The sequence below is a fragment of the Uloborus diversus genome, chromosome 4 (genome assembly GCF_026930045.1).
Source record: "Uloborus diversus isolate 005 chromosome 4, Udiv.v.3.1, whole genome shotgun sequence".
In the NCBI taxonomy this organism is placed as follows: Eukaryota; Metazoa; Arthropoda; class Arachnida; order Araneae; family Uloboridae; genus Uloborus; species Uloborus diversus.
In genome coordinates, this window is record NC_072734.1 from 20,410,760 (window position 1) to 20,436,387 (window position 25,628).

General features: G+C 31.1%; 1 protein-coding gene across 1 annotated transcript in view; it reads left to right on the forward strand.

The window, feature by feature from the left end:
* LOC129220455 (dr1-associated corepressor-like) overlaps positions 1-22,808 on the forward strand; it is a 44,895-nt gene extending 22,087 nt beyond the window's left edge. The window contains exons 3-7 of the mRNA XM_054854875.1: positions 2,870-2,963; positions 5,105-5,248; positions 8,143-8,257; positions 15,587-15,693; positions 20,490-22,808. Coding sequence (XP_054710850.1) covers positions 2,870-2,963; positions 5,105-5,248; positions 8,143-8,257; positions 15,587-15,693; positions 20,490-20,574 — 545 coding nt within the window. The 3' untranslated portion in view covers positions 20,575-22,808. The remainder of the gene's footprint in view (positions 1-2,869; positions 2,964-5,104; positions 5,249-8,142; positions 8,258-15,586; positions 15,694-20,489) is intronic.
* The last annotated feature ends 2,820 nt before the right edge of the window (positions 22,809-25,628 follow it).

The window sequence follows — 25,628 nt, forward strand, 5'->3', positions numbered from 1 at the left end:
TATGATTTTTTGTCTGTTTATTATACTTACCTCCAGGATGAAAAAACTGAAGTTTCAAATTTTTTCAACAATTCTTTGCAAAGTTGGATTTTTTAAATTTTGGAGGAATTTGAAATTTTGCATTGATTAAAATCTTAAGATGGCTATTATTAGAGTACTATTTGACTTAGAAATCTACCATTGGTGCTGTTTTGTTCAGTCTTTTATAAGATTTTCAAAAATATATAACAAAGCCCAGTTGCTAAAAAATTTTTTTTTATAATTTTCTTAATAAAATGTTTTTTTTAATTTGTAAAAATTCAAAATCGAAATTTTTAATTTTCTTGAAAAAAATATATGTTACTTAGCCTTTTGTTAGCAACATTTGTTCAAAATTTCAAGATGACATTCTTTTGGTATCATGCAGAAATTTTTTTTTTCCTCTTTCAACAGTGCTTTAATGGGTCATTCCATGTCAAATCAACCAATAAAAAATAAATTTTTAAGGTCAATGTTTTAGAATGTAATGATTTTTAATCTGTCTATGATACACACCTCCATGATGACAAATCTGAAGTTTCAAATTTTTTCAACAATTCTCTCCAAAGTTATAAATTTTTTTAAATCTGAAAGCATCATAAATTTTACATCGTTTAGTAATCTTTAAAAGGCTATTATCAAAGAACTAATTGACTTAAAAGATTAAAACTTGTGCTGTTTTGTTCAGTATTTTAAGAGGTTTTAAAAAATATATAACAAAGCCTAGCTACAAAAAAAAAAAAAAAAATCATTTATTTAAAAAAAAAAATTTTATCAAAATCAAAATTTTTAATTTTCTTGAAAAAAAAAAAAGGTACTTAGGCTTCTTTAAGCAACATAAATTCAAAATTTCATGATGGCATTTTTGTGGTATCACGGAGAAAAAAAAAATTCTCTTTCAAACAGTTGCTTCAATTTTATTTGTAAAAAACATTTGTTCTAATGGAAAGTAGTTAAAGTTTAAATCGAGACTATTGCGCAGAAAAACAAGTACTTGGCTGTATTGCAAGCATATTAACAAGTTCAAACAATTTTTTTGGTGAAAAAATATTTATTATTGAATAAAAAATCTAAATTTTATTTAAATTTGAAAACTTCAATTTAAAAGTTACTTAAGCTTTTTTAGCCATATTTTAAAAGCAAATTTAAGTTCTATTTATATATATAATTTAATTGCTACAATATAAAATTTAATATTTTTTTAAGCCCATTAAGAAGCAGTTTGAGATGTGTGTAACTCACTTTGCTACTATAGAACTCAATTTGTAAGTCCTAGTATAGATATACTTTCTTCTTATGTAAGATTTCAGTTGCTTTTCCCATCTCCTCTTTCGAGACTTGGTATGTTCTGCTTGTAGCAGTGACAGGATGTAATTTGCACAGAACAAAATTTTTAGAAAAGGTCAAAATGTCTGCTTTTCTTGGATAAATGAATGATGATGATGGTTCGCAAGGATGAAGGAAAGAAACCTGGATTTCTTCTTCTACCTGATCTTTTGAAATTACATATCCTATCCACCATTTGCTGTCATAGGCACAAGCAATATAGCCCACAATTTCTTCAAACTTTACATCCCCATTATGAGGGCTCATGAACTCGGGATCCTCTGTACTAGAGCCTGGTTTTGGATCTTTGCTGAACTCACTCATAGCATCATCGGTTTCAGGAACTGAAGAATGTTTTTGCTTACTTAGCTCTTCTACTGTATCAACCCATGAATATAGGATTGAAAAAATGTTGATTGGAGACCTTTGCTTTACTGAATTATTTCAATATTTTCAATTACGGACCATTTGCTATCGATAAGTAGAGTAATATATTTTCAGTTAGTAAATTTTAATTCTTGTCTATTTAAAAAAACCTGCATATATATATATATATATATATATATATATATATATATATATATATATATATATATATATATATATATATATATATTTCTGTATAAATAAACATCTGTATATATATAAAGGTATCAAGCCAAGGGTGCCAATAACACCTCCTCAAATACTGTACAGCCCCCCTCCGCCCACAGTTATGAAACCTCTTTACAGAGAAAAATGCCCCTTAAACATCCCCTTAAAAATCTTAATGGCACAGTCTTTGCCATCCCTCCACCCCCTTTGGATGATCCAGCTGGTCAAGCAGTATGAATTGTTACATGAGTAAAGATGTTGAGAGAGGAAATATTTTTTTTTCTTATGATACCACAATAATGCTATCATGAAATTTTGCATAAATGTTGCTAAAGTAAGACTTAATAACATAAATTTTTTTCAAAAAAATTTAAAATTTCGATTTTGAGTTTTTTTAAATTAAAAAATTTTTTTTTTCAAAAAAATGTTAAAAAAAAAAAGAAAAAGGTAGAACTAGGTCATGTCATATATTTTATAAAACCTTATTAAATACAGAACAAACCACTACCAATTTTAACTCTGAGTCAAATAGTTTTTTAATTACGGCCGTTTAAAGAAAACATGTCAAGAAAAATTTTCAACTTCGTCAAAACTTCAAAATATTATAACTCGAAAACAAATGAGTGAAAAAATCCAAAACTTTGTATATTTTCTCTGTTGTGGTAATTCTCCATTGGAACAAAAAATGAGCAAAATCTAAAGACATGACGTTTTGACCATTGGTTGATTTGATATGGAATTACCCCAGTACAACAAATACAATCACTAGCTTTGTTTTATTTTAGGTTGTAAAAATGCAAGTGCTTAATTTTTGAAGTAAGCCCATGTTTTTGTACTTCAAAATTTGATTCTCCCCCCCCCCTTTTTTTTCTTTACATATCTTTTGAAATAGATTCCACGTCTGTTTGACTTTTCTTTAATGCCAATATAGCTAGAGCTTTAGAATTGTTTGTTGAATCTTTAGTGACGAAAGCAAGTCTAATAACAAAGAGTAGAAATGCCAAAACATTGACACCATCACACCTGTAAGTATTTTGATGTAATTTTACTGTAGCAATTTTTTGTTGAAGTGAATTGAATTGTTTCGTACAGGAAGGGGGAGCTCTTTCATGACCTTTCACCATGGAATCAAGTGTTTACATCTTTAAAAACCACTTTAATAATGAAATCTTAGGAATGCAAGCCTTCAGCCCTCCAAAAGTTCTGCAACCAGTGGCATTCAACAATTTTAAAGAAAGTAATTTATCAAGTGGGAGTTAATTTGCAGATTGACTGCTCTCATCCCTGATTGAATAAAATTCACAATCTATTAACATTGTATTAACAATCTAGAAGTTTGGAATTTTAGCATTTGCTGCTTAGGTTTCCAGTCTTCTAAAATTTAAGTATACTAGATTAATTGTGAAATGCAATTTACTTTGAATAAAATAAGATTGAATATTTTTTCATACCCCTCATGCTGCCCGATTTTTCATATAAAACTCCAATTTTTGATGTCATTGCTTTGAGCGTTTTGGAAAATCAATAAGTTATGTTCAGAAGTGATTTTTTCCTGGCTGGAGTAGACTACTTGGGTTACTTTATAGTTAAGGTATTGCCAGATAGCTGGTGCTAAAAGCAGAGTAAATATTTCACCATTTCACTTTGCCCCACATTTTGCTCCTTAAGCTTCTATCGGCTACTTTGCTCAAATTTTAATAATTTGAATTTTAATGATAACTTTAATGTTTATGCTTAAAGTATACTTATCTAAGGTGAATTGATTGGTTTTATTAACAATGTGACCATTGTTTAAGAGATACTGCAGTTTAAAGCAGGGTTTTTACCATGGTGGCAAGGTTTTGGACACCATGGTAAAAACCCTGGTTTTTACCGTCCTGTCCAAAACCAACGTGTACAAAAGTGTCCAAAACTATATTTTTAGAAAAATAGTATTGTGTGAGAAAACATCAAAAACAGAATAAAATGTATCAAAGTAATGTTTTATATTGAATATTTATTCAATGAGAACATTCAACTTACTTATGCATCTGATTTTCCATCTAGTTGCATAGAAGTTGAATTCCTGATTAAAATTTCAATTTGTATGCATAAGTTTATTTATTTTTGATAATAGTAACGAAATTTCCCCATGTTTATGCACGTGTGCAAATGAGAGCAGGGTTGGCAAGGCTTTTACCATCCTGTTACAAACCCTTGTGTCAGAAAATGTCCAAAACTATTTTTTGAGAAGCTATATTTTGTGAAAAAATCTCAAAAACAACAAAAAATGTCAAAATTATTTTTTTTTGACTATTTAATATATTTATTCAATGTGAATATTCAGATATAAATATATATGTAACTTATTTATGTAGCTGATTTTAATCTAGTTAAGTAGAAATTAAATTCTTCATTAAAAATTTAAATTTGTATGCAGGAGTTTTTTTTTTTTGCATAAACCCAATTTTTCGACATTTATGCATGTGTGCAAAAGAAAGTGTTCAAAATATAGTGCAATAATTGACTTAAATGCAATAAATTACAATTTTTTGTAGTTACAGAATGTATTATATTAAAAATATGAACTAAAAAAAAAGAATAGCACAAGTTTTATAATATAAGTGTTTAATCATCAATTTCTTGTTCTTCAATCTAAGATTTTAAAAATAATTTTTGTTAAAACATCATGTAAAACTTATTTGCAAAAACCATTTAAAAAATTTAGCTTTTTTCTTTTTTTGCACCTAAATATTGTACATTTAATAACATTCCTTTGAGTTATGAATGGAACTGAAATTAGTTATCTTGGTAGTGTTGGGAATTTCCTTTCATAACTCTACCAACTGTTAAATAAAGAAGTTTTTGTGTAAAAGTTATTGGCAATTTTTTTTAAGTAAAATGTTTTTTAAATGAAAATTTTGAATAAAAATATTATTAAATACTCATTAATTAAATCTCATTAATATCTTTATTTATGCATCATGAATATTGCAGTGAATACAAATTGATTAGATTACACCCCTTTAACTTTAACATAGTTTTGGACAGTTTTAGACGGTAAAAATTACCTGTCCTGTTTTAAACCAGTTTTGGACAGTCCAAAACCCAACCCTGGTTTAAAAAGCAATACTTTCTTTCTAAATTCAGGCATGATTTTCTGATAAATCCTATTTTTTATTCACAGGAAATCTTGTGTTCTAGCAGATAGTAATTTGGAATTTCTGAGAGAATTGGTCTCTTCTATACCTGATGTTCAAGGTGAAGATGAACAAGGAAATGCTTGTTTATTAGATGGAAATTTATCTGGTGGTGAAATGCGTGATACACAGTATGTTTTTTTCATTTTATCCAAATGTAGTATATTTTTAACTTTGAAACTTTCTGTAAACATTCGCTGTATGTTTTAAACTGATCTTTATACATGATTCAATGTTTTATTCTTTCAAAATAATTTTTTTTTTCATTCAGTATAAGAATAATGAACTTATATTTTAGACATTTTGCCTGTTTGAAATTTAAAAACAAATAAGTAAAAAGGGCTTAAATAGTCTGCTGCCCATAGAATTTTTAAAAAATAAAAGGGGATGAGCAAACAGCTTGCAACTCACTGACCCCGTGTGACCCCACTTAGAAATTTGAGTCTTTTTAGGAAACAATAGAGTCTCAAAAGATAAAAAAGTGACAGGAATTCTGGATGTCAAAATATATATATATCTTAATATATAAAAATCTTATGTGCGGACGTTTGTCACCATAAGGCTTTTAAACAGCTGGACCGATTTTAATCAAATTTTTTGTGTGTAATTAAGGTGTGGCAAGCATGGTTTCGAAGCGCGATGGATCGAATCGTAAACGTTTTTGTTCATTAATTAATTAATTTAAACATTGGATGGTTATATCTCACAAATGATAAATATTTATTTTAACCTATTGTTGAGCGAGAACTGAAATAAATATTTAACCCGTTGCCAAAGGACAGTAAGAAAGCCAGCTCTGCTTTTTGTAATGAAATTTCCTACTGTGATATGTCAATTGAGAATAGATAAAACGTAGAGAGAGAGAGTGAAGCCTTATTTTTTTTCATTTCTTGAAAACAACGATTTTAGGTCCCGTAATATATTTTAAAATAAAGTACTGGAAGGTCCACGCAAAACGTGTTCTGTTATCGTAGTTGAACCATGTGACCGGATCGTTGCTTTAGGTTTTCCTAACCAAATGATCAGAAAATACCGTACCTAGCAACATTTGTTTCTCGGCTGAAATCTATGAGTTTTGGCACCAATGTCAAGAATACTTTAAGGATTATCCAACTAATAAGTACATTATTAAAGAAAAAGATTATGGAATTTAAGAAACAGATTTTATTTTTGACAGAAATAGGCCTCTTTTATTACTTATTTGGTGAGTTGCCCGGAGAGCAAAAGTTATATCAAGTGACGCGTGTTCAACAATTAGGCTTAAATAATAGAAAAAACAAACAAAAATAACTAAAATTTCCCCTTCAAAATAATTTCTCAAAGTAATGATTCTTAATCAATGTTAACAGCAAATCTAAAAGTCTCGAATAAATTAAATGTAATCCTCCATTAAAACAACTAAAATCCTTGATTATCTTCTGCTGGCAGTGCAAAAAAAAAAGTGGCCAAAAAATAATCAAAAATGTGAATCTTCACCTCAATGCTAAAGTCAGAATTGTATTTGTTCATAATTGTCAAGAAAAAAATAGCAACAGATCTTCCTTCTCAATGATTTATTCACGCTACAAACACCATTCACTTTAAAGGCACTTAAAGTATGCAAAAATGGTGAAACAGAAGATGTGCAAAAAACAAAAAAGAAAAAAATACAGCGATAAATAAAGCTTATCACACGTACAATATAACAGATTGGATGGATCAAATATAAAAAGAAACTAGCAAAATTTAGGAAAGTAATCAAAGAAGAAAAAGGAAAGTTTTGAGAAAACATCCAACACAATTTAAAATCTACCAAAGATATTTATTGATCAGCAAACAATTTAAAACATTTTTTCTCGAGGATAGTTGCTTCAGTAATTTAGTTCTCGAGGACAAAGGCAACTTGAGTGCAGAACCGCAAGCTCAAGCAGAACACTTTTTTAGAGCAGCGAATGTGCTTCAGATTCAACCCCCATTATTTGGGCTAATTATTCTCACAGACCCTTCAATTCAAAAGATTTCACCTCCCAAGAATTCGATTTCTTAATTAAGAATCTAAAATTTAGAGCTGCATGTACTGACAGAATAAACAATAAAATTTTAAAGAATTTTCCAGCTATGGGGGAAAATTTACTTAGAGAATTTTTTAACAATAATCTATCTACAGGTATCATTCTTAATATCTGGAAAATTTCCAAAATAGTACACCTCTGTAAACTAGGAAAATGAAATAAAAATGCTGAAAATTGCACACTGATTGCCCTCACTCAAAATATGTGTGAATTAATGGAAAGACTAATCCTAGAAAGGATGACATGGTGGGAACAAAGATACGAAGTTTTCCCCGAACTTTTTTATTTGGTTTCAGAAAAGAAAGGGAAACGGAAGACTTTCTCGTCAAATTAACCACAAACATTAGAGACGCCAGGACATCATTTATCTCCTCTCATTAGACATAAAGGATGCATAGGACAATGGCTGGGGGGGGGGGTTAACTGCGCGGCACTAGGAGCAAATGTTTGACAAAAAGAGAGAATTTTTACGAAAATCATCGATTTTTCATAACATATACCCGGAAAATTATTGAAAATTTGGCAAACATGTGTAGAAATAGTTTTGTAGAAAGTTTATTTAGCTTGAATTTTTATTTTAAACGCTTTTTTTCCACTGTTTCCGACATTTTCTTGAACAACCCAAAATTTTCTCCCCCCCCCCCTCCCTCCCACCTTTAGCTCACTCCCTAGGGGCAGGTACTTTTAGTATGTTTACTTACAAACTACCCCTAACAATATTCTGAAGTCAAAAATTATCGCATATTTCATGCACGCTACAATGTGTTTGTTGACTGAACTATTAAGACATCAGTGGCAACCATTTATGTGTATATATGTTGCGTCCATGAATGAACATTTGAAGTTTGTTGTTTTCTCTCTCTATTGTTTGCCGCTGTTTTTTTATCTTATTTACTTTTATTTTATGTTTCTTGAAAAGAGACTTTGCATTCTCAGCTTTTATGTTCATTATAACACATAAAACGTCTTCTCAGATCAGTTAGGCAAAGGCGGCCAAAAGACAGAGGAAACAGTGAAGACAGTGCAGGTCCTAGCCATTCAACAGCAGATGAATCCGAAACGTGGAGTGCCGAAGAAGATGGAGAAGAGGTTTGATTTTAAATTTTTTTCTGTATCTGACATAATTGGTGGTGGATTTACACTGTCACAATGCACAGTTACAGCTTTATCTTACTAATATTATATATGCGAAAGTTTGTCTGTATGGATGTATGGATGTATGGATGTTTGTTACTCTTTCACGCAAAAACTACTGAACGGATTTTGATGAAACTTTACAATAATATAGCTTATGCATCAGAATAACACATAGGGTAGTTTTCGTCCCGTTATGGGGAGCAAAACCCCCTTAGGGGGGCAATAAAACACAACTTTTGTATAAATTCTCTGACATTGGGATGAAAAAATACTTGCACATATTTACATTATATGTCCATCGAAAGCTCTGTTTTTTCTGCTGAAGATGGCACCTGTTCGAAATTTCTAAGTAGAATAAAAAACGAGTTATGAGCTTTTTAGATCCATGTTCGAAGGCTTTCCTAAACTCAATACAGTATTTAGTGTATCATCTCAACTCCCTGTCGATAGCGACAATTGTTGTATTGTTGACTTTCTTTGCTTTTCGTGATTGTTCAAGGCTTTTCTCAAGTCAAATCTTGAAGTAAGATTTTTGCACAAGATTGGCAAATAATACATGATTTGGCTGATGATTTTCCATTTAAACGGAACTTTAATGTAATTAATGGTTTTTATTATTATTTATGCTGATTGAACACTTACTCATTATCCAAACAACCAGCAGATCGCCAAAATTTTTGCAGAAAGATTTCCGTAGCTGATGCATTTGGCAGTTTTTTCAACGTTGCTGTTTTTGAAGCCGAAGACTACGTCATAATGTTTCTCAGCTTTCACCATGTAAACAAAATATCGCCAATCAAAGAATTTTCAAAAGACTTTTTTTACTGTGTTAAATAATCCAGCAACTAAATTAGGCAAATCCATAAACAGCACAAAAACTTCCATTAATTTTCCTTTTTGCACAATTTCAAACAATCACCAAATTGTATTACTTATTTTGGTAACATTTCGGATGAAACTGTTTAGCACCATTTTATGGTGACCAAAAATATCTCAGCATCTGGCGACGATATCTCTGTAACGAAAATTAATATCATATCGTTTTACAAAGTAAGGAAAGAATGGGGGAGCATCATCGAAGGTACCCCGAAACGACTTTTGCAAATTCGGTAAAATCGCACCAAGAGCCACAATGATTGAAATTTCCCGAAATAACTAAAGCAAGTATAAGGGGATTACGAGCGCAGCTACTTTTTTTTAATAACTTCGTACTTCATTAGCCATACAGAGAAGGTTTTAGATTCCATGTTTAAAAAAAAGTATCAACAGATTAATCTTTTTAAATATGAGAAGATTAATTTCATGTTTTTTAAATTTGTATATGCTTAAATATAGTGCTTTCGTTTCTAAATCAATACTACTTTGTTCTTTATAATTATTGCTATTTTAGTTTTATGGGTAAGGAAGAAACTCGATTTTTAATCACGCCAAAAAGATGTGTTTTAAATTCTTTCACTTAAAACAGAAAACAAAAGCAAGTAACGATTTTTTCTAATAATTATTACTGACCCAGGCAACGCCGGGTATTTTTGCTAGTATGTGTGTGTATATATATATATATATATATATATATATATATATATATATATATATATGTGTGTGTGTGTGTGTTAAAATAGTGGTTAAATTCCAGAGATTTAAAAATAAGCTTCAGTATTATGATAGATAAATGCATAATGAACTGAATGTGTAACTATTTTGATGCATATGCTCAAGGTGCATAAAAAAACATGAATAAGCTTGCTGTGTATCAAAATAGTTGGTTACGATAGTTTGTTGGCAGTTGTTAATCATTTTTCAGTGTATTTCTTTGTAGGCCATTAACTGTTCCATGAGATCTCACATTACTTCTGTAACTGGACCTTCCTTCACCAACAAATCAAAAAGATCACTTGCCATTATCATAATAAAGGAATGTCTCCAAACTTCAAATATCAAAGTTTTGATTGTGTTTGTATCGTTGTTGGTTTCGTCCTCCTTCGTCACTTCTATAATTTTTTCTGGAGTTCTAAAACCAATCGGATGAAAATAAAATGTCTTCTTGATCCAAGCTTGCTTATTAGTGTGCCAAAATACTGTTTATTGCATGCTGTTGGCAATCTGAGGAGTTTGGATTCTGAAGGAGGGAAAAACTTCCTCTGTTTGATATGCCGCTTTGGCGTAGTATCAAAACTCTTATGCAAGAAGCAAAATAGAGACCTGAAAACTTTAACCTCATATATTTAAATTCATGTAAAAATAAAAGTGCAGTGGTTTCTTTTCCTGTTGAAACAGGGAGTCATGTGACTCTCTAAGATAGTGCCCAGCTTCTCAGTGGCTTACAAGTCTTTCTTTAATGTCTGTGTGCTTTCTCTGGAGGTTGAATTATCTTCACGGTTTGGAGACACGTCAGTCAGGTATAAATCCCGATTTTCGGTATTCATTTATGTGTTAAAATGATGGTTTTTTGTGATCATTACATGATATCTGTTTTCAAACAACATCTTAACTTCCAAAATAATATTCACTAAATATATTCAAAAGAAACTTCTTTTCTTCCCTTGGGTGTGCACTATTGTTTGAATTTCCAAGAATTCTTCCAATTTTCCCTAGGGAAATGAAGAATATATAGATTAAAGGGGAGTGACACTTTCCAGGAATTTTAATACATCACTCACATGCAGGTGGTCAATGGTCACTGGAGACATCTGTTTTTTATGAGCAGAAGGCAACGTATAAACATAAAACATATTATGATCAAGAAATTTATCATGCTTTGAAAACATATTATCAGCACAGAATGCAATTAATTTCATGCATGTAGAAGTTATGAATGATTTTTCAAGAACTATGAAAAGTGATGATTTTTCATTTTAACTTTTCATACTCAAAAATACAAAGAGCTATCTCTGTTTCAGTGACAAAAATATGACTTTTCTTTGCTTATGTTCACTTGATCATTAATTTGTATGAAAAGTTACTTTAATAAATTATATCCTGTTAATGTTGCTTATTATTCAAAGTGATGACCCAACTTTAACATGAGCATTTTAGGCCATTTCTTACATTTTTATAATTATTAATTTAGTGTAAAAATTTATAAGTTTTATTTCAATTTTAAGAATAGAACAATGTGCTTAAATTATTTAAACATTATATATCCTTAAAATTATTTAAAGTTTCATTTAGTTCAGCTTTTTATTTTATTTTATTTTTTTTCATAAATTGATATGACCAACAAATGTTCTCAAGATAAATTTGAGTATTTAAGAAAAGAAAAATAAAAACTATTGACATTTTATGTAAGCTTGGAGAGATCAAGGCCTGATTTAAATGTGGTACACCCAAACTTGTTTTTGTGCGGTAGATGGGGGGGGGGGGGGGGGGCACATAAAAAAAAAATTGCTCAAAATTACACTATTAAGCACTCATTTTAAAGATAGGTTAGCAGGGTTGGCAAGTTTCTGCCGAGGTGGTTAAAACCACTGGTAGAAACCGGTTAAAACCGCATGGCAAAAACCACTTTCTGCCACTTTGCGGCAGAAACTGGCAAAAACTCACAAAATGAAAAAATTAATTGTTAACCAAAGTACTGTAACAGGGTGGCGACAGATCAGGGAAATCAGGGAGATCAGGGAAAAGTCAGGGAACTTTATTAATCAGGGAAAAGTCAGGGAAATATCAGGGAATTTTGAAAAAATAACAAAAAATCAGGGAAAATTGATTTTATGAAGGAAAAAATTTTTTTTTTGCTTTACAAAATTAAGTATTTTAATTCCCTACGCATTTTCCGCCAATTATCTGCTCAAAAAAAAGTAAAATTAATGAGGTGTGATTATACACTGCCGCATATTTGTGCATTTTTTCCCCTCAACGTCAAAGTATTGAATCTTACTTATTCCTCACAGGATGAACTTCCTAAGATTGTTTCTGTGTCTGTTAGGTTGTTTATTTTACCTAGCTTAAAATTTCCTTTTACGCTTTCAATGCTACGTAAAATAAACAACCATACAGGCAAAGAGGAAGCCTTCATTAATGCCTTAGCTCCTTTGCTTTTATTCCATTGTCTCGAAGTAATTAGCATACTGTAATCAGAATTTCAAGAAGAAATCTTTGGTTTTTGAATTAATACTATAAAAGCTTACAAATTATTACTTCTTCCTGTTTTTAATTTGATTGATAAAATTGAACTTTCAATAAAAAAAACTTTGTTTTTTGCCGTTATATTATTTGTTATCACCGCAGATTATAAAGGTTTTCTTTTCTTCGGACTTAAGTGATTCTTTTATTTTATAACCAAGTTGTATTCTTCTTTTATATATTTTGAAATTAACTAATTGCTTTTTTATTTCTTTTTTCCCCCTTGCATTTCAAAGTTGTTTGTTACAAAAGCGATGTAAGATTTTTTTTTCATTACATACTGAAATCGTTTGAAATAGAGTTAACTAAGTAACTTAAGTAAATATCTTTATTTTTTTTTATTGTTAAAATGCTGTATTCATTCATTAAAATCTATGTTCTTGATTAGTGAAAAGCTCCATATGGATGGATGTCAAATGGTTTCATCTGTTTTGCATAAATATGTCAATTAGTTATATAAGAATAACTACATTACTTCTATTATTTCACTATTGCTTGTTATTCTTGCAACAATTATTATACTGTTTGAAAATTTAGTTCAAAATAATTGCAATTACTTTTTAGTTCTATCATAAATACACATATGTTTTTAAGAGTGATTTTAATAGTTTCTTAAAATTCTTATGCTAAGTGGTTTCTGGAAGTAAAGTTTTTTTTTTAATTCTCTATAATCTTTCCATTGTAGAAAAATTTAATATTCTATTTTGTAGAGGTTTTTTCCCTCAAAAAAAAAATGACTTGATATGTTTTTTTTTAACCATCTTATTAAAAAAGTAGCATTTTTTAAAAATATACATTTAGTTCAACAACTTTACACAACTTAAAACGTTTAAAATACTGCATTTTATACAAACATACAATGGATTTCAAGTAGAGCAAAGAAAGAAAACCATTATCATTGGTAACGTAAATCAGGGAAATTTGGTGAACTTAATCAGGGAAATCAGGGAAAAGTCAGGGAACTTTTTTTCACAGTTCCTGTCGCCACCCTGTGTAATTTTATTACAAAATTATCACAATTCAAAATCAAATGTTACATTGTTTGGACCCTGCAATTGCCTCTTAGAAAAGTGGTTTCAAAAATCTAAACAGGTTCTATATTTACTACGCACAAATGAGAAATTTTAGAATATTCTTAAAACAAAAGAGCTAGCAGACAATGCATCAAGGAGCAAGCAATGTTTGTGAAACTTTCATCTGTTGTATAACTGGTCCACCATATAGTAACTGGGGCTGTGGTAAAAATTTGACTGGAAAAATAAGTTTTGAGAAATGGGGCCAATTTGTTTTGTAAAGCTGTGAAATTAGGTACCAAATTTAGTCAAGTAAAATTCTGGCACTTTCTTCTTGAAGCACATGACATGATAATTTCAATCACAAACAATTTAGAGGAAGAATATAAGTGAGCAAATTAGTAATGCCTGTTTGATTCTGTATGTCACTCCTCTTTCCTAAGCATCCCTGTATGATTTTTTATCCTTTGTTAAGCCTCTGCAATTGGAAAGTTCGCTTTCTGAACTAAAACAAGGGCACTAGCATTCGATTTTGTTTTTTTAAATGATGAAATGATGTTTAATTTTTTAGTTTACTTAAACAAATATCATTTACTAATTACTTGAGTTATTTAAGACATTTTTAAGTTTTTGCCAGTTTCTACCGGTTTTTACCGGTTATAACCAGTTTCTGCCACTGGCATGGCAAAAACTAGTTTCTGCCGGCAGAAAGCCAACCCTGTAGGTTAGTCAACTAAGTTCCAATTTGTGTGACATTTTCATAGATCGCACAAAAAAAGACTGCACAAAAACAGGTTTGGTTGTACTTCGCTTAGATGTTGAACACCCTCAGTGTAACCAGTGTTAATCTCTATCATAGAAACATTGAAAAAAGCCAGTTAAAAACAAGAATCTAAGCTTGCTGCTAATCTAATATGTAATTGTCATTACATTCAAATGAAGCAAACTGCTTATCCAAATTTGCATAAAAACAGTTTTCACTTACAACTGCCATTAAGTTCCTATTTGCAGATATGTCTATATAAAAAATTATGCTATAATAAATTTAGATCTGCAAATTGTGCAGTCTTATTTTTGACATATGTTTCAAAACTTTTTGAAAATTATGGGTATTAATTCTTTTTTTTTTTTTTTTTAGTTACTATTTGGCTTCTAAATATTCAGTATTCTGCCTGATTTTCAGCCAAATACTTGGAATCTGGTATTTGATCAGATCACTCTTCGTTTCATCCTCACAGTCATGCTTACAACATGCAGAGTGTGATTCAAACATGATTGATCACAAATATATCGAGATGCCCGTTAACTTATAGTCCAAGAGTCCATGAGTGCCAGACCTACGTCATAGTATAAAGGCGCAAAATTTTTCTACTTAAGGACATCACAGCAGGTAAGAAAGGTTCGCTATTATTTAAGCTAAGTCATGTCTGAAAACAGGTTGCAAAGTACGTAAAATTGCTGCTAAAACTAAACATCATGGATTCATTCTATGTCACGAGACCTGGTGGTCCAAAACCAACCATCTCCGATTTGGAGGACGTTTTAGAGAGGTGCAGACATACCTTTGAAACTAAACTATGCAAAGTTTCAGTTTCCAAGACACAAATCACAAGGATCTAGGATATCTCAAAAAGAAAAAAAAGTGGGTTCCAAAATGGCCTCCAAAGGGGAATTCGCGCTAAACATGACAATTTGTTTTACAAAGTTGATCCACCATTTTGGAGCCCTATTTTTTATTCACCCTAGATCCTCAGAATTTAGGTCTTGGAAGCTGAAGTATAGTTTAGTTTCAAAGGCATGTCTGCACCTCTATGAAATTTTGTTCAAATCGGAGATGATCGGGTGGAGACGACGAGGTCACTTGACATGGAATGACTCAGGTTTTGATGGATTTTTTACTACCTGTTTCCTGCCAAAGCCAACGTAATTCAGCTTAAATAATAGCAAACCTTTCTTACCCTCTGTAATGTGCTTACACAGAAAAATTTTGGGTCTTTATGCTATGACATAGATCTGGCACTCATGGGCTCTAGCTCTATTATAAAGTGCCTGTATTTTTTCATAATAGATACTGCCTTTAACCTTTTCCTTTTTTTCCTGATCCCTGTAGTTGGCTTAATTGTTCATAATTAGAAAAAAATTATTTCAGGATTCTGAAGATAGTACTAAGAACTGTTCTTCACATCTTCCAATTGTTTCATCTTTACCACCAGCAACCATTCCTCCTGTATCATGTAACATTGCTTTTGCATCCAAGTAAGATTTTTTTGTGTCTGAAATTGTTCTTTTTGCTTCTCTTTTTGGAAAACCTTTTAATTATGCAAAAAAGTTTTTATGTGTAAATAAAATAAATCTATCAATGTTTGAAAGTTACAAGGCGGTATAATGTTCAGTCAACTTTAATATCCCCGTCAAACTTATGCGTGCAACTGTTTCTATAAAAATTATACAAAGGTAGATTCAAAACTCCAGCGCTCAAATACGCTACCTTGCGGTGATTTATAAAATTAAAGAAAAAGGTATAACATTGCGTTCCAGGTGTGTCTGTTGGTAAACATAGGCAGTTTGTTATGAGTATTTATTAACACATTCGATGTATCTTAGATTGCTTTCAGCAACGGAAATTGTTTCCTCCCGTAATGGTATTCTCGAGCTTCTCAAAATAATCTTAGTTTTCATTATTTTCCTCTAAAAAGTGAGTTGACTGTCTGAAACGGCAAAATCGTAAACGCAAGAAAACTCTGGATTAACAAATTTTCCATTAGCACGAATAAAAACATATATGCTCATCTGTTCAAAGCTTTTTTTTTTTTTTTTTTTTGAAAAAGGATAACATTATACCAGGTAAAACTTTTTTTATTGTTTTGTATGAATTTGCAAGAATATGGGGTTTTTTTTCCCAATAAGCTGGAAATAAGGATTTAATAACATAAGCAGAAGAATTCGGGTTTTCATCTCCACCTAGTTTAAAAATAATTAATTTAACTAACCTTATTTTACTGCAGCATTTAGTTAGAGTGGACAGTATGCAAAATATTTTCTTGAATAAATTGTCGCAGAACGAAATGAAAAATGTTTAACTGCGAAAAAGAAATTTGAAGCAAAAACAAAAGCCGAAAATGTTCATCGCCAGTGTGCCAACTTTACTTTATTGCTTTCATTCTCAGCTGAAGGGTTTTGCCAAAATTTGTTTAGGGTTATAGTTTAGTATTGTGTAAGCAAAGAACCCGTGGCGAGATTTCGCATGTCAGTTAAACCATTTTTATTTTTTTTCATGAGTGGAATAAAATGGTAGAAAGATTACAGAATTTGATAAGTTAAAAGAAATAATGGTACATAGATCAATTAAAAAGAAAACTACCACCATATATCCGTGAAAATTTTGTTGATGATTCACATAGCATGACAGAATTAAATCATAATTCAGAAATTAGAAACATACAAAACAGAAAATTTTTAAATTAACCGATTCGGCAATTTGAGAAAAGTAACTCAGCTGCAAATGCAAAACAATTAGAGCTAGCCAAGCAAGGCAAAGAAGTATCATCTTCTTTTGATAATAATTCGTAATGTCATATAATTAAATTATCTAGCATTAATTGTTATTCTTGTCAGTTTTATGGAAACACTGAAAATGTAGTTCCATCAAGAATTGATAAATATTGAATTCAACATCGTGGAATGGCTGCTTAGAACTACGAAGTACTTAATTTGCGTTAATTTATGACATTTAGTACTGTTTCTTGAATTCTCATTTCCTTCTATGTGGGCCAGAATATCCACAAGATTTTAAAAATTTATTTAAAAAGAATAAAACAAAAAAGTCATGCATACAAACAAAAAATTACTAGACTTATTAGCATTTTCTACGCTACGGCGTGCGTTTGTTTTACCTTTTTCATCCGTCATTAGACGATGGCTGCAGTGCCGACTATAGTTTGTTGGAGTTGCGAATATTTTGATGGTTCTTGAAAGCCCCTAAATTACAATTTATCTGGAATTTATATGCTGTCCTTGAAAAATACTTTCGGTTTTACAATTATTTGACATGTTAACACAGTTTTTGTATCTAAAACTGACAGTTAAGGTTTCTATAAATTTACTCTTTTTATGCCTTTGAACAGATACAAAATTTTATTTAGAAAAATTTGTTTGAATACCATAATCTCTCTCTCTCTCTCTTTTTTTTGTGTGTGTGTGTGTGTGTGATTTTCCCCCTTTGCATGGATCTATGTATTTCTCTAAAAATGTTCATCATTTTCATTAATGCATCAAGATTTTTTTTCTTGGCCAAATACATGAATTTACCTGATTAAATAGTTTTTCCTCCTGTTCTAAAGTATGCCCCCAAAAACTTTCATTGACCTTGTTTTGTGAACAACAAGGATATAATTTATTTTGTATATATAAAAAAACATTGAAAAATAACAATTTAGTTTGCTCATTTGAGGAGAAAAATCCATTAAATATCTAAAATTTTAACCTACTCTAAAACTTTAAATATTTATCAGAAGTATACTTTCTTAAATTCACAAAAATCTGTAATTTTTTTTAGTTGACATCAGGGTTGGCAAGTTTTTGACAGTTGGTGGTTTTATCCGGTTTTAACTGCTTTTTACAGTCATGTCCAATACCTGTCTAAAATTAACTTTGATATAGAAAATTACCCTAAAAAGTGATTCTTAATTTTATAAATTTTGATTTCAGACTCTAAAGAAAACTTTTGGACTAAAACAGTCCACAAGTGTTTGATTTTTTAGAGTTTTAGATTTTTTAATGATAAGCAATAAAAGAATCATGAACAAAATTTTTAATAATTCAAGAAGTCACTTGTCTGTAGAAAGAGATGAATAAAAGAGCTACTTTTAATATAAAATGAAAAGGATTACAAAATGATGACTGGTTCATTCCTTAAATTTTTCAAAGCTGAAAATGCATGTCATACATTTGCCTGGTTTATTTTGTGAACTTACACACTTGGCTTAAAATATAAATCTTTAATTAACATTTACACACACTGTACATATTTTTCTCTTGAAGCATGTGGTAACAAAATACCAGTTTTGGAGTCTTTTGTACACCACATCCATTTTTCGGTTTCGGAATGGATCAATCCAACACTGGAGAAGATCCTCTGAATTTAAACTGAAAAGCATAGACTATAGTGGTTTTTCTAAAAACCTTTCCACCATACTCGTACTGAGACATCCTAAACAGAGATCTAATTTGCAGGATATGGTTCAAATTGGACTTCAAAAGCTATTAGAAACTTATGTAAATTTGGTTGTATTTGAAGGAAATATTAGTTTATTTATGAACAGAGAATATTTACATTAGTTCACAAAAGATTTTAAAAAATAATAATAATAGTGTCGTTTAAAATACTTAACCATTACCATTGAGTGCTGATCCACTTAGTTTTACTTTAACTCAAAAGAAAAAAGACAGTCTAAAGCCTGACATGAGATTTTTAGATTGATAAAAAAATTAATTGTAACCAATTGTTTTAGTGAAAAGTTTAATCAGAAAAAACTGAATTCAACAGTTTTAATATCTGCAACTATTTTTAGAGCATAACAATATTATTTAAAGGAGAATTTAAAATATATTAAAATCAAGCTTATTAATTCAATTTTTATTCTTTATTATTTGATTTTAAAACTACAGTTAAATAATTTGTCACCATCAGGAAACCTTATGTGTTTATAAAAAGTTTTAATAACCTCTGTATTTGACAATGTCAGTATTTGATAGTTTTTGGCAGATTTTTCACATGTCGTGTCAAAAACCAGTTTTTGACTTCAAAATCCCAACCCTGGTTGATATAGAATGACCCTATAAAAGATAGAAGGAATGTAAATATATGATATTAGTGTTCCTTTCGCAATTGCAGAAAATTACTTAGTTGGCGCAACTTTGAGGAATAATTAAACGTTTTTTAACTCTGTGCAGCTTTCGAGGCTGTTGTCCTTAGAGTACTTTATGATTTATTTTTAATAACGGTCATATCTATGAACAATTGTTCCAGATAGTAGGCAGTGTCAAGATGCCAAATGCATGTATGAATTTGTGCTTCTCTACAATGCACAGAAGGATCTCAATTTCATAGTCAAACAATATACACCAAGGCCGTAGCCAGGATATTTTTTCGGGGAAGGACATGGTCGGAGGCAAAGGTGGTTCCAGACATGTAATCAAGGGGGAAAATAGCGTTTAAAAATTATGTTTATTATGTTGTTTTCAAAAATCAAATTAAAATATAATTAAAAAATTAGAATCAAATAATTTATTTGAATTAATTAGTTCAATAATATTTGATAATTTATATTACACCAGAATTATTCATCAAGGAGTAATGATTTTTTATATGATCTATATCACTATCAGTATCTGATGTCTATCCAGCTCAACAAAATTAGAGGACTGCGTACACTTATACGGTCTATGATACATCATACAGTGTTTATTACATGTTTGTAATTCTAAATACATGAGACAGGGGCTTTTAGAATAACTTTCAGGAAAATAAGTGAAAATAGTCACATATGAAAAGTAATCAACAATCTCCATCTCAAAAAAAAAAATTCATTCTTAAAGTTTACAAATGCATTAACTAGCATTATTTTTTATAATCTACAAAATTAAGCAATTAATTAATTGTGATTGGATTAAGAATGGTAGTTTTGATCATGTAAATCTCTTAGGTCTCTTGTTGAAGTGTATATTAAAGAATGTTTTTAAAATGATATTTGTAATAAAAGTCATCAACATTAAAAAAATTAGGACTTTTTGAAATTTTTTTGAAAAATATGAGTGTGTGGAGGGGCGATGAGGAGAAGGGGTCGGACCAAAAGAAGAGTTGTGTACCAAGGTCAAATGAAGGAGGGTCGAGTTCTGATTAGATAGTCATTGTTTCTTTATTTTTTTTAGAGAGATTAAAATTTCGGGGGAGGATTTGTTCCAACGCTCGCCATTCTGATATACACATTTCTCTGAAATATTCATTTTTTTTATGCTTCTGTTTTATTTATTTATTTATTTTTTTGTTATAGTTCATCTCATCATTACATGCCACATCCTGTTCAGTGTATATCAAGTAGCAGTGCAGTTAGTGCAGATGATGACTACGATTCTTGACATTTCTGGACTGCAGATTGTTGCAATGATTACATTTTGGTCTACTAGTATTGAGCCAATCAGCTGCTAGTCTTGAATTTCTCCGGATTCAAGCCGATTGGATTGGGGGAAAACTGCTTGGTGATTTATCAGAACAGCTACAAGTTTTGCAGTTCTGCACAGTAGAAATCAAAGTGTGTAGCGTAATTGTTTCTTACTGTGTTGGAAGAGCCACTGTAATTAAGCTGTCATAATGATAATAGCTCAGTGACTTGGAAAATCAGTTTTAAAATCCCTTTTAAGAAATGCTCGAACTGAAGCTCTTTTGGCAGTGAGCCTATGTTCATTTGAAAAGTGATGAAGAAATATTTTCAACTTGATACATGGATACCATTTTTCATATGTTAGTATGTTGTATATTTGAGTTCCCATAAATTACTCAAGCACTCTAAATTTCAACATTATTACAGAAGTTTTAAAGATAAAATTGATTCCGAAGATTTCGGACCCGAGATTATTGCAGTTGTGTTGTTTCTACACCTATACTCTGGAATAACAACACCCAACGTCAAAAAATCAGTTTTTTTCATAAAGCGGTCGTAAAGTTTCTTAATCATTCTCTGGTTCTATTTAACTTTTACCCAACAGATATTGAATATTTCATGATATTAATGCTACATTAGGAATGTACACATTATTTTAGGTGTATTTGAATCGCAAACGACATTGGTTGTTTTAGCTCTAAATAAAAATACTTAAGGACATTTTTAGGACATTGGTAAATGTGATTACTGTTAACTTACATACCTGCCGACTCTACTGTTTTTTCCAGTAGTTTCCTGGATTTTAAGTATCTCTCTCAGTCTCCCGATTTTCATTAAAAGTCTACTGGATTTCAAAAATATTTAGAAAAAATGTCTATATTTGGGGAATTTGAAGAAAAAACTCTTTTATGTTGTATTTGTAAAGATTGCCCAATTGTAGGTACTCCAATGTTTGAAAGCTTCCTTCTAAAATTCAAACTTAAGTACATTGAAATGTAGCAACATTATCAATGCTTATTAAGTTAAATCAAAAATAAGCTTTAACTGTATATTAAGCATTAGTTTAACTTTTAATCTTCTGTTTCATGTTTCAATTAATATTTTTATGCGTTTGATTTTACTTAAAGAGATAAAAAAATCTACTGGATTTTTTCTTTGGAAGGTGGCAGGCAGGGTTGTTGCTGCACCACATTGGTTGTTGTTTCACCGAAAAGTCATTATCTTTCTAGTTTTATTAAAGTGAGTAAAGCAACAACGATACTTTATTATACTATACTGCATTTAGCAACATTGGTATTTTATATTTAGCAATGGACAAATATCAAATAACACAAAATTGGGAAAATTTATAGTTAAAATTCTAGCCGAAAGTTTTTATTTTTACAAAACCATCGCAGTTGCTGCAAATTTATAAAGAAAAAAGGTAATTTTAAACTTTTTAAAGGTAAATTACATTGTGATTTTAGTGAAAAAGTTGAAGTTTTTCCACTAGCTGTATTCAACTTATTTTACCAAGTTTTATTTTGGTTTTCTTACACTCTTGCAAACTTTTAAAATTCAAATTTTATCCTATAAAAATGTTATCTTATAAAGAAATTTCAGATTTTAAAAGATCACTGCAGCAATATAGAAAAACGTGTGCTCTAAAGAAAGACTTGAAGAATGAATTTTTATTAGTCAAAACAGTCCCATGAGTATTGTGCGATAATCCTTGATTGACTGTTCAATTATAATAAGGTATAGAGCAAAAAAAAAAAAAAAAAAGATTGGGCAGAAAATTCAGGGATTTTAAAAAAGACAAGTGGCCTAAAACTTTACATTGTATAAATGAAATACCTCATCACTGCAAAAGTTTCAGAATTTAAGAAATGTTTTGAAACTCTTTTTTGTTTTATATGTAGGTTTTCCAAATGTGGTACTTTTAAATGCTCAATTTATTGTCCTATGTAGTTAAATGCTTAGTCATTTTGTCGAAATATGTTTTAAGTTCTGCCTGTTGGGATAAAGCTATGTAACTATGTTTACATTTTTTAAAATACCTATTTCTAATTTCTGTAATGTGTTGGAATTTTTTCCTCAATGCGATTTCATTCACTTCATTTATGTTAACTGTGAAAAGCATAATTTCATTTGGTGTAAAAAATTTGCATTTTTTAAAATGTGTCATTGTAAGCAAGAAGTGTTACCTGAATAAAGTTACCAATTTTTCACTACAACTGTCTTTTTTTCAAGCTTAATTTCAAATCTATACAATAGACCAGTTTTAAGACTTAAAATTTAAATTTGGAAATCTTTAGATTTTTTTTTAATTCCAAAAATTCAGTCATTGTTGATTATAGGGAGGCGTAAACAAAGTTTTAATTTTTGTATTCTTTTTACGTGGAGGAAGTATAGTAATCGCAGAAAGAAAATCCCTGAAATGTCAACATAAAATTCCATTTTGCTCGCCCCCGAATGATTGTTGAGTAGTTTTTTAGCCCGTCTGCACGTGCATATGAACTCATGGGCTGCTAAAATATTCATTTTGACCATCCCTGATTTGATTACTACGAGCTTTCTCATGACATTTGTGTATGTGCAATATGTATTTACCATAACTCAAAAACTGTATGCGGCAAAAAATTGAAATTTTCCATGTAGGTTCTGAGTGGAGTCTAGTTTTGCACATCCCTAATTGGTTGCTTTTAGATGTTCCAAAAGGGGTCTTTTGCACCTTCCATGAGACAAATTGGTTTACTTTCAATGCAGATTGAAGTGATGTTATAATTTGGCAACCGATATATGGCCAGACTGTTGTTGCAAAGTTGGCGACAAATTTGAGGTGTTTTCTGAAACTGGTTTCAATTTGCTGATATTTAGCGAATAATCCATTGAATCATGCTAAAATTGTCAGTATTTTTAATAAGATGAATATCTGTAAAACATTTTTTTGCATTGATTCCCGAGAAACATGGGATGTCATTATTTGAAGTGTTTTCTTGCTCACTCTAAGCCACTATTGCATTGCGTTTTTGCTACGTTATACACTTTGTCAATACTTTTGCGTTCTAGTAGTTTTGTGAGTTTACATTTATTACCTTCTGTGTAACTTGCGGATATAAAGTCTTGACAAAACACAGTGGGGAAATTTTTCCTGAATTTCAGGATAAAAATTAATCATCTTGCTTTAATTTTTGATTGCAAAAACTTTAATTTGTCAGGAACAAGTTAAAATTGTATTTATTTTTGTGCGTTGTATCTGAAAGGTACACGGGATACGTATTTCTATTTTTTCAATTTTGGTTGTTGTCGTGCATTATTCATGTGTAGCTCTTAGAAAATAGTGCAGCAGTGGACCTTCTGCATTTTCTTTTGGAGTCAAATATTCTAAAAAATACGGTGTACATAGCTCAGTTATCCCAAATCACTGTACACGAATTTAAGTACATTTTCCCCTTGTAGAATACCAATTGATTTAAATCTGATCAATGCCAGTTAATTCGAAATTAGGAGGATTCTTACATATGGGGCCGTTTCTTCATTTCCAAAAGTAAAGAGGTCTTGCCCTGCCACTATTTAAAGTTCAAATTTTCGATTGATCAGGAAATGATTTTTTCACAGGACGGATTATTTTGTTTCGCTGAAGCAATAACTAAACTTTCACAATTATTCTGGACCTGCCGTCTTCCGAATTTTTTTAGAGAAGGTCCTATAGGCGGCTGGTGCACGCATTTTTTTGTTCTATGCACCATCCATCAGCCTTTGGGACCCAAGAGAGGGATTGTCCACAAATGATGTCACGTTTAGGTGGGGGGGGGGGGGGGTCGTGGAACTGTGAGTTTGACGGAGAGGGAAGGGTTACAAAAAGTGTGACATTGCGTATATATTTTTAATAAGAATATGCATGTGAAAAATAGCGTGACATGTGACAGAGGGGTATGGTAAAGTGTGACAACAGGCTGAGCAGCTCAAAAATATTTTTAAAATGTGACATCATTTATGGACAACCACAGGGTAAACCTATACATGTGTATGATACACAAGAGATTTATTTTGAGATGGGGTGTCCACGAGAGGGGGGGGGGGATCATGATGCAAACTGCATCGGTAAAGTTTTGGGGAAGAATAATATTGACGCTAAAATCCGAAAATTTTGCCCTATTCCCCCCCCCCCTTAGCGCTATGGGTGCCGCCCATGGACCAGAGGGACTAGTCTGGTCCCTTAAATATTTGCCCCTTCAAAATAATTACCTTGCAGAATAATTTATTAAGGAAAAAGTAAGCAGAAAAACAAGTTTATTAGAAAGCGCTACTTCTTTTACTGCTCCTCCCTCCTTTTCTCCCCTGTGTTCGACGTCTTAAATGGACTTGTCCGAGGGACTAGCTCTTAAGAACCTGTTCCCCAGATCCCATAGATCCTTGGCGTTCGCTCGAAAGCTTATTTGATTATTTCACGCATTTTTTAAACCAACGAATAAATTTTTGTTTCCGTACCTAGTATGCAGGTTTCTATGTGAGCTTCAGGAAACAACAAATTCACTAGACAAAGTTATTTTCCTGCATCCATTGCAGTGGCGGCTCGTGGCTTAATTTGATGGGGTGGCCTGCTGTTATCAGGGGCGCCGTGATGGAGGTCATTGTGGCCTCCCAAAAGTTTCTTTACTTGGCAAATGTGGAGTTCATATAGCTTTTCAGGCCTAATGTATCTTCTAATTATGTTTTAGTATGTGTGCATGCTTTATTTATATCATTCGGTAAAGTTCGGAGTTTCATTTTGTGAATTGAGAACTCAACCACTCTCCTCCCATCCCAAAAGGTCGGGTTGCCTCTGACGATTGTATAAAGTTTTCACAAGAAAAAGGAAAACAGATAAAATGAAGAGAACTAAGGTGGGCGTGCCAAATAATAAGGCAATGTAGACCAATAAGAACCCCCCCCCTCCTCCTTTTGCACATGCAGAATAGCAAAAATTAGATTGTGACTGGGATCATACAGTAACATTAACTTTCACTTTAACATGTTTCGTTATTATATGAGTTGGTGAGAATCAAA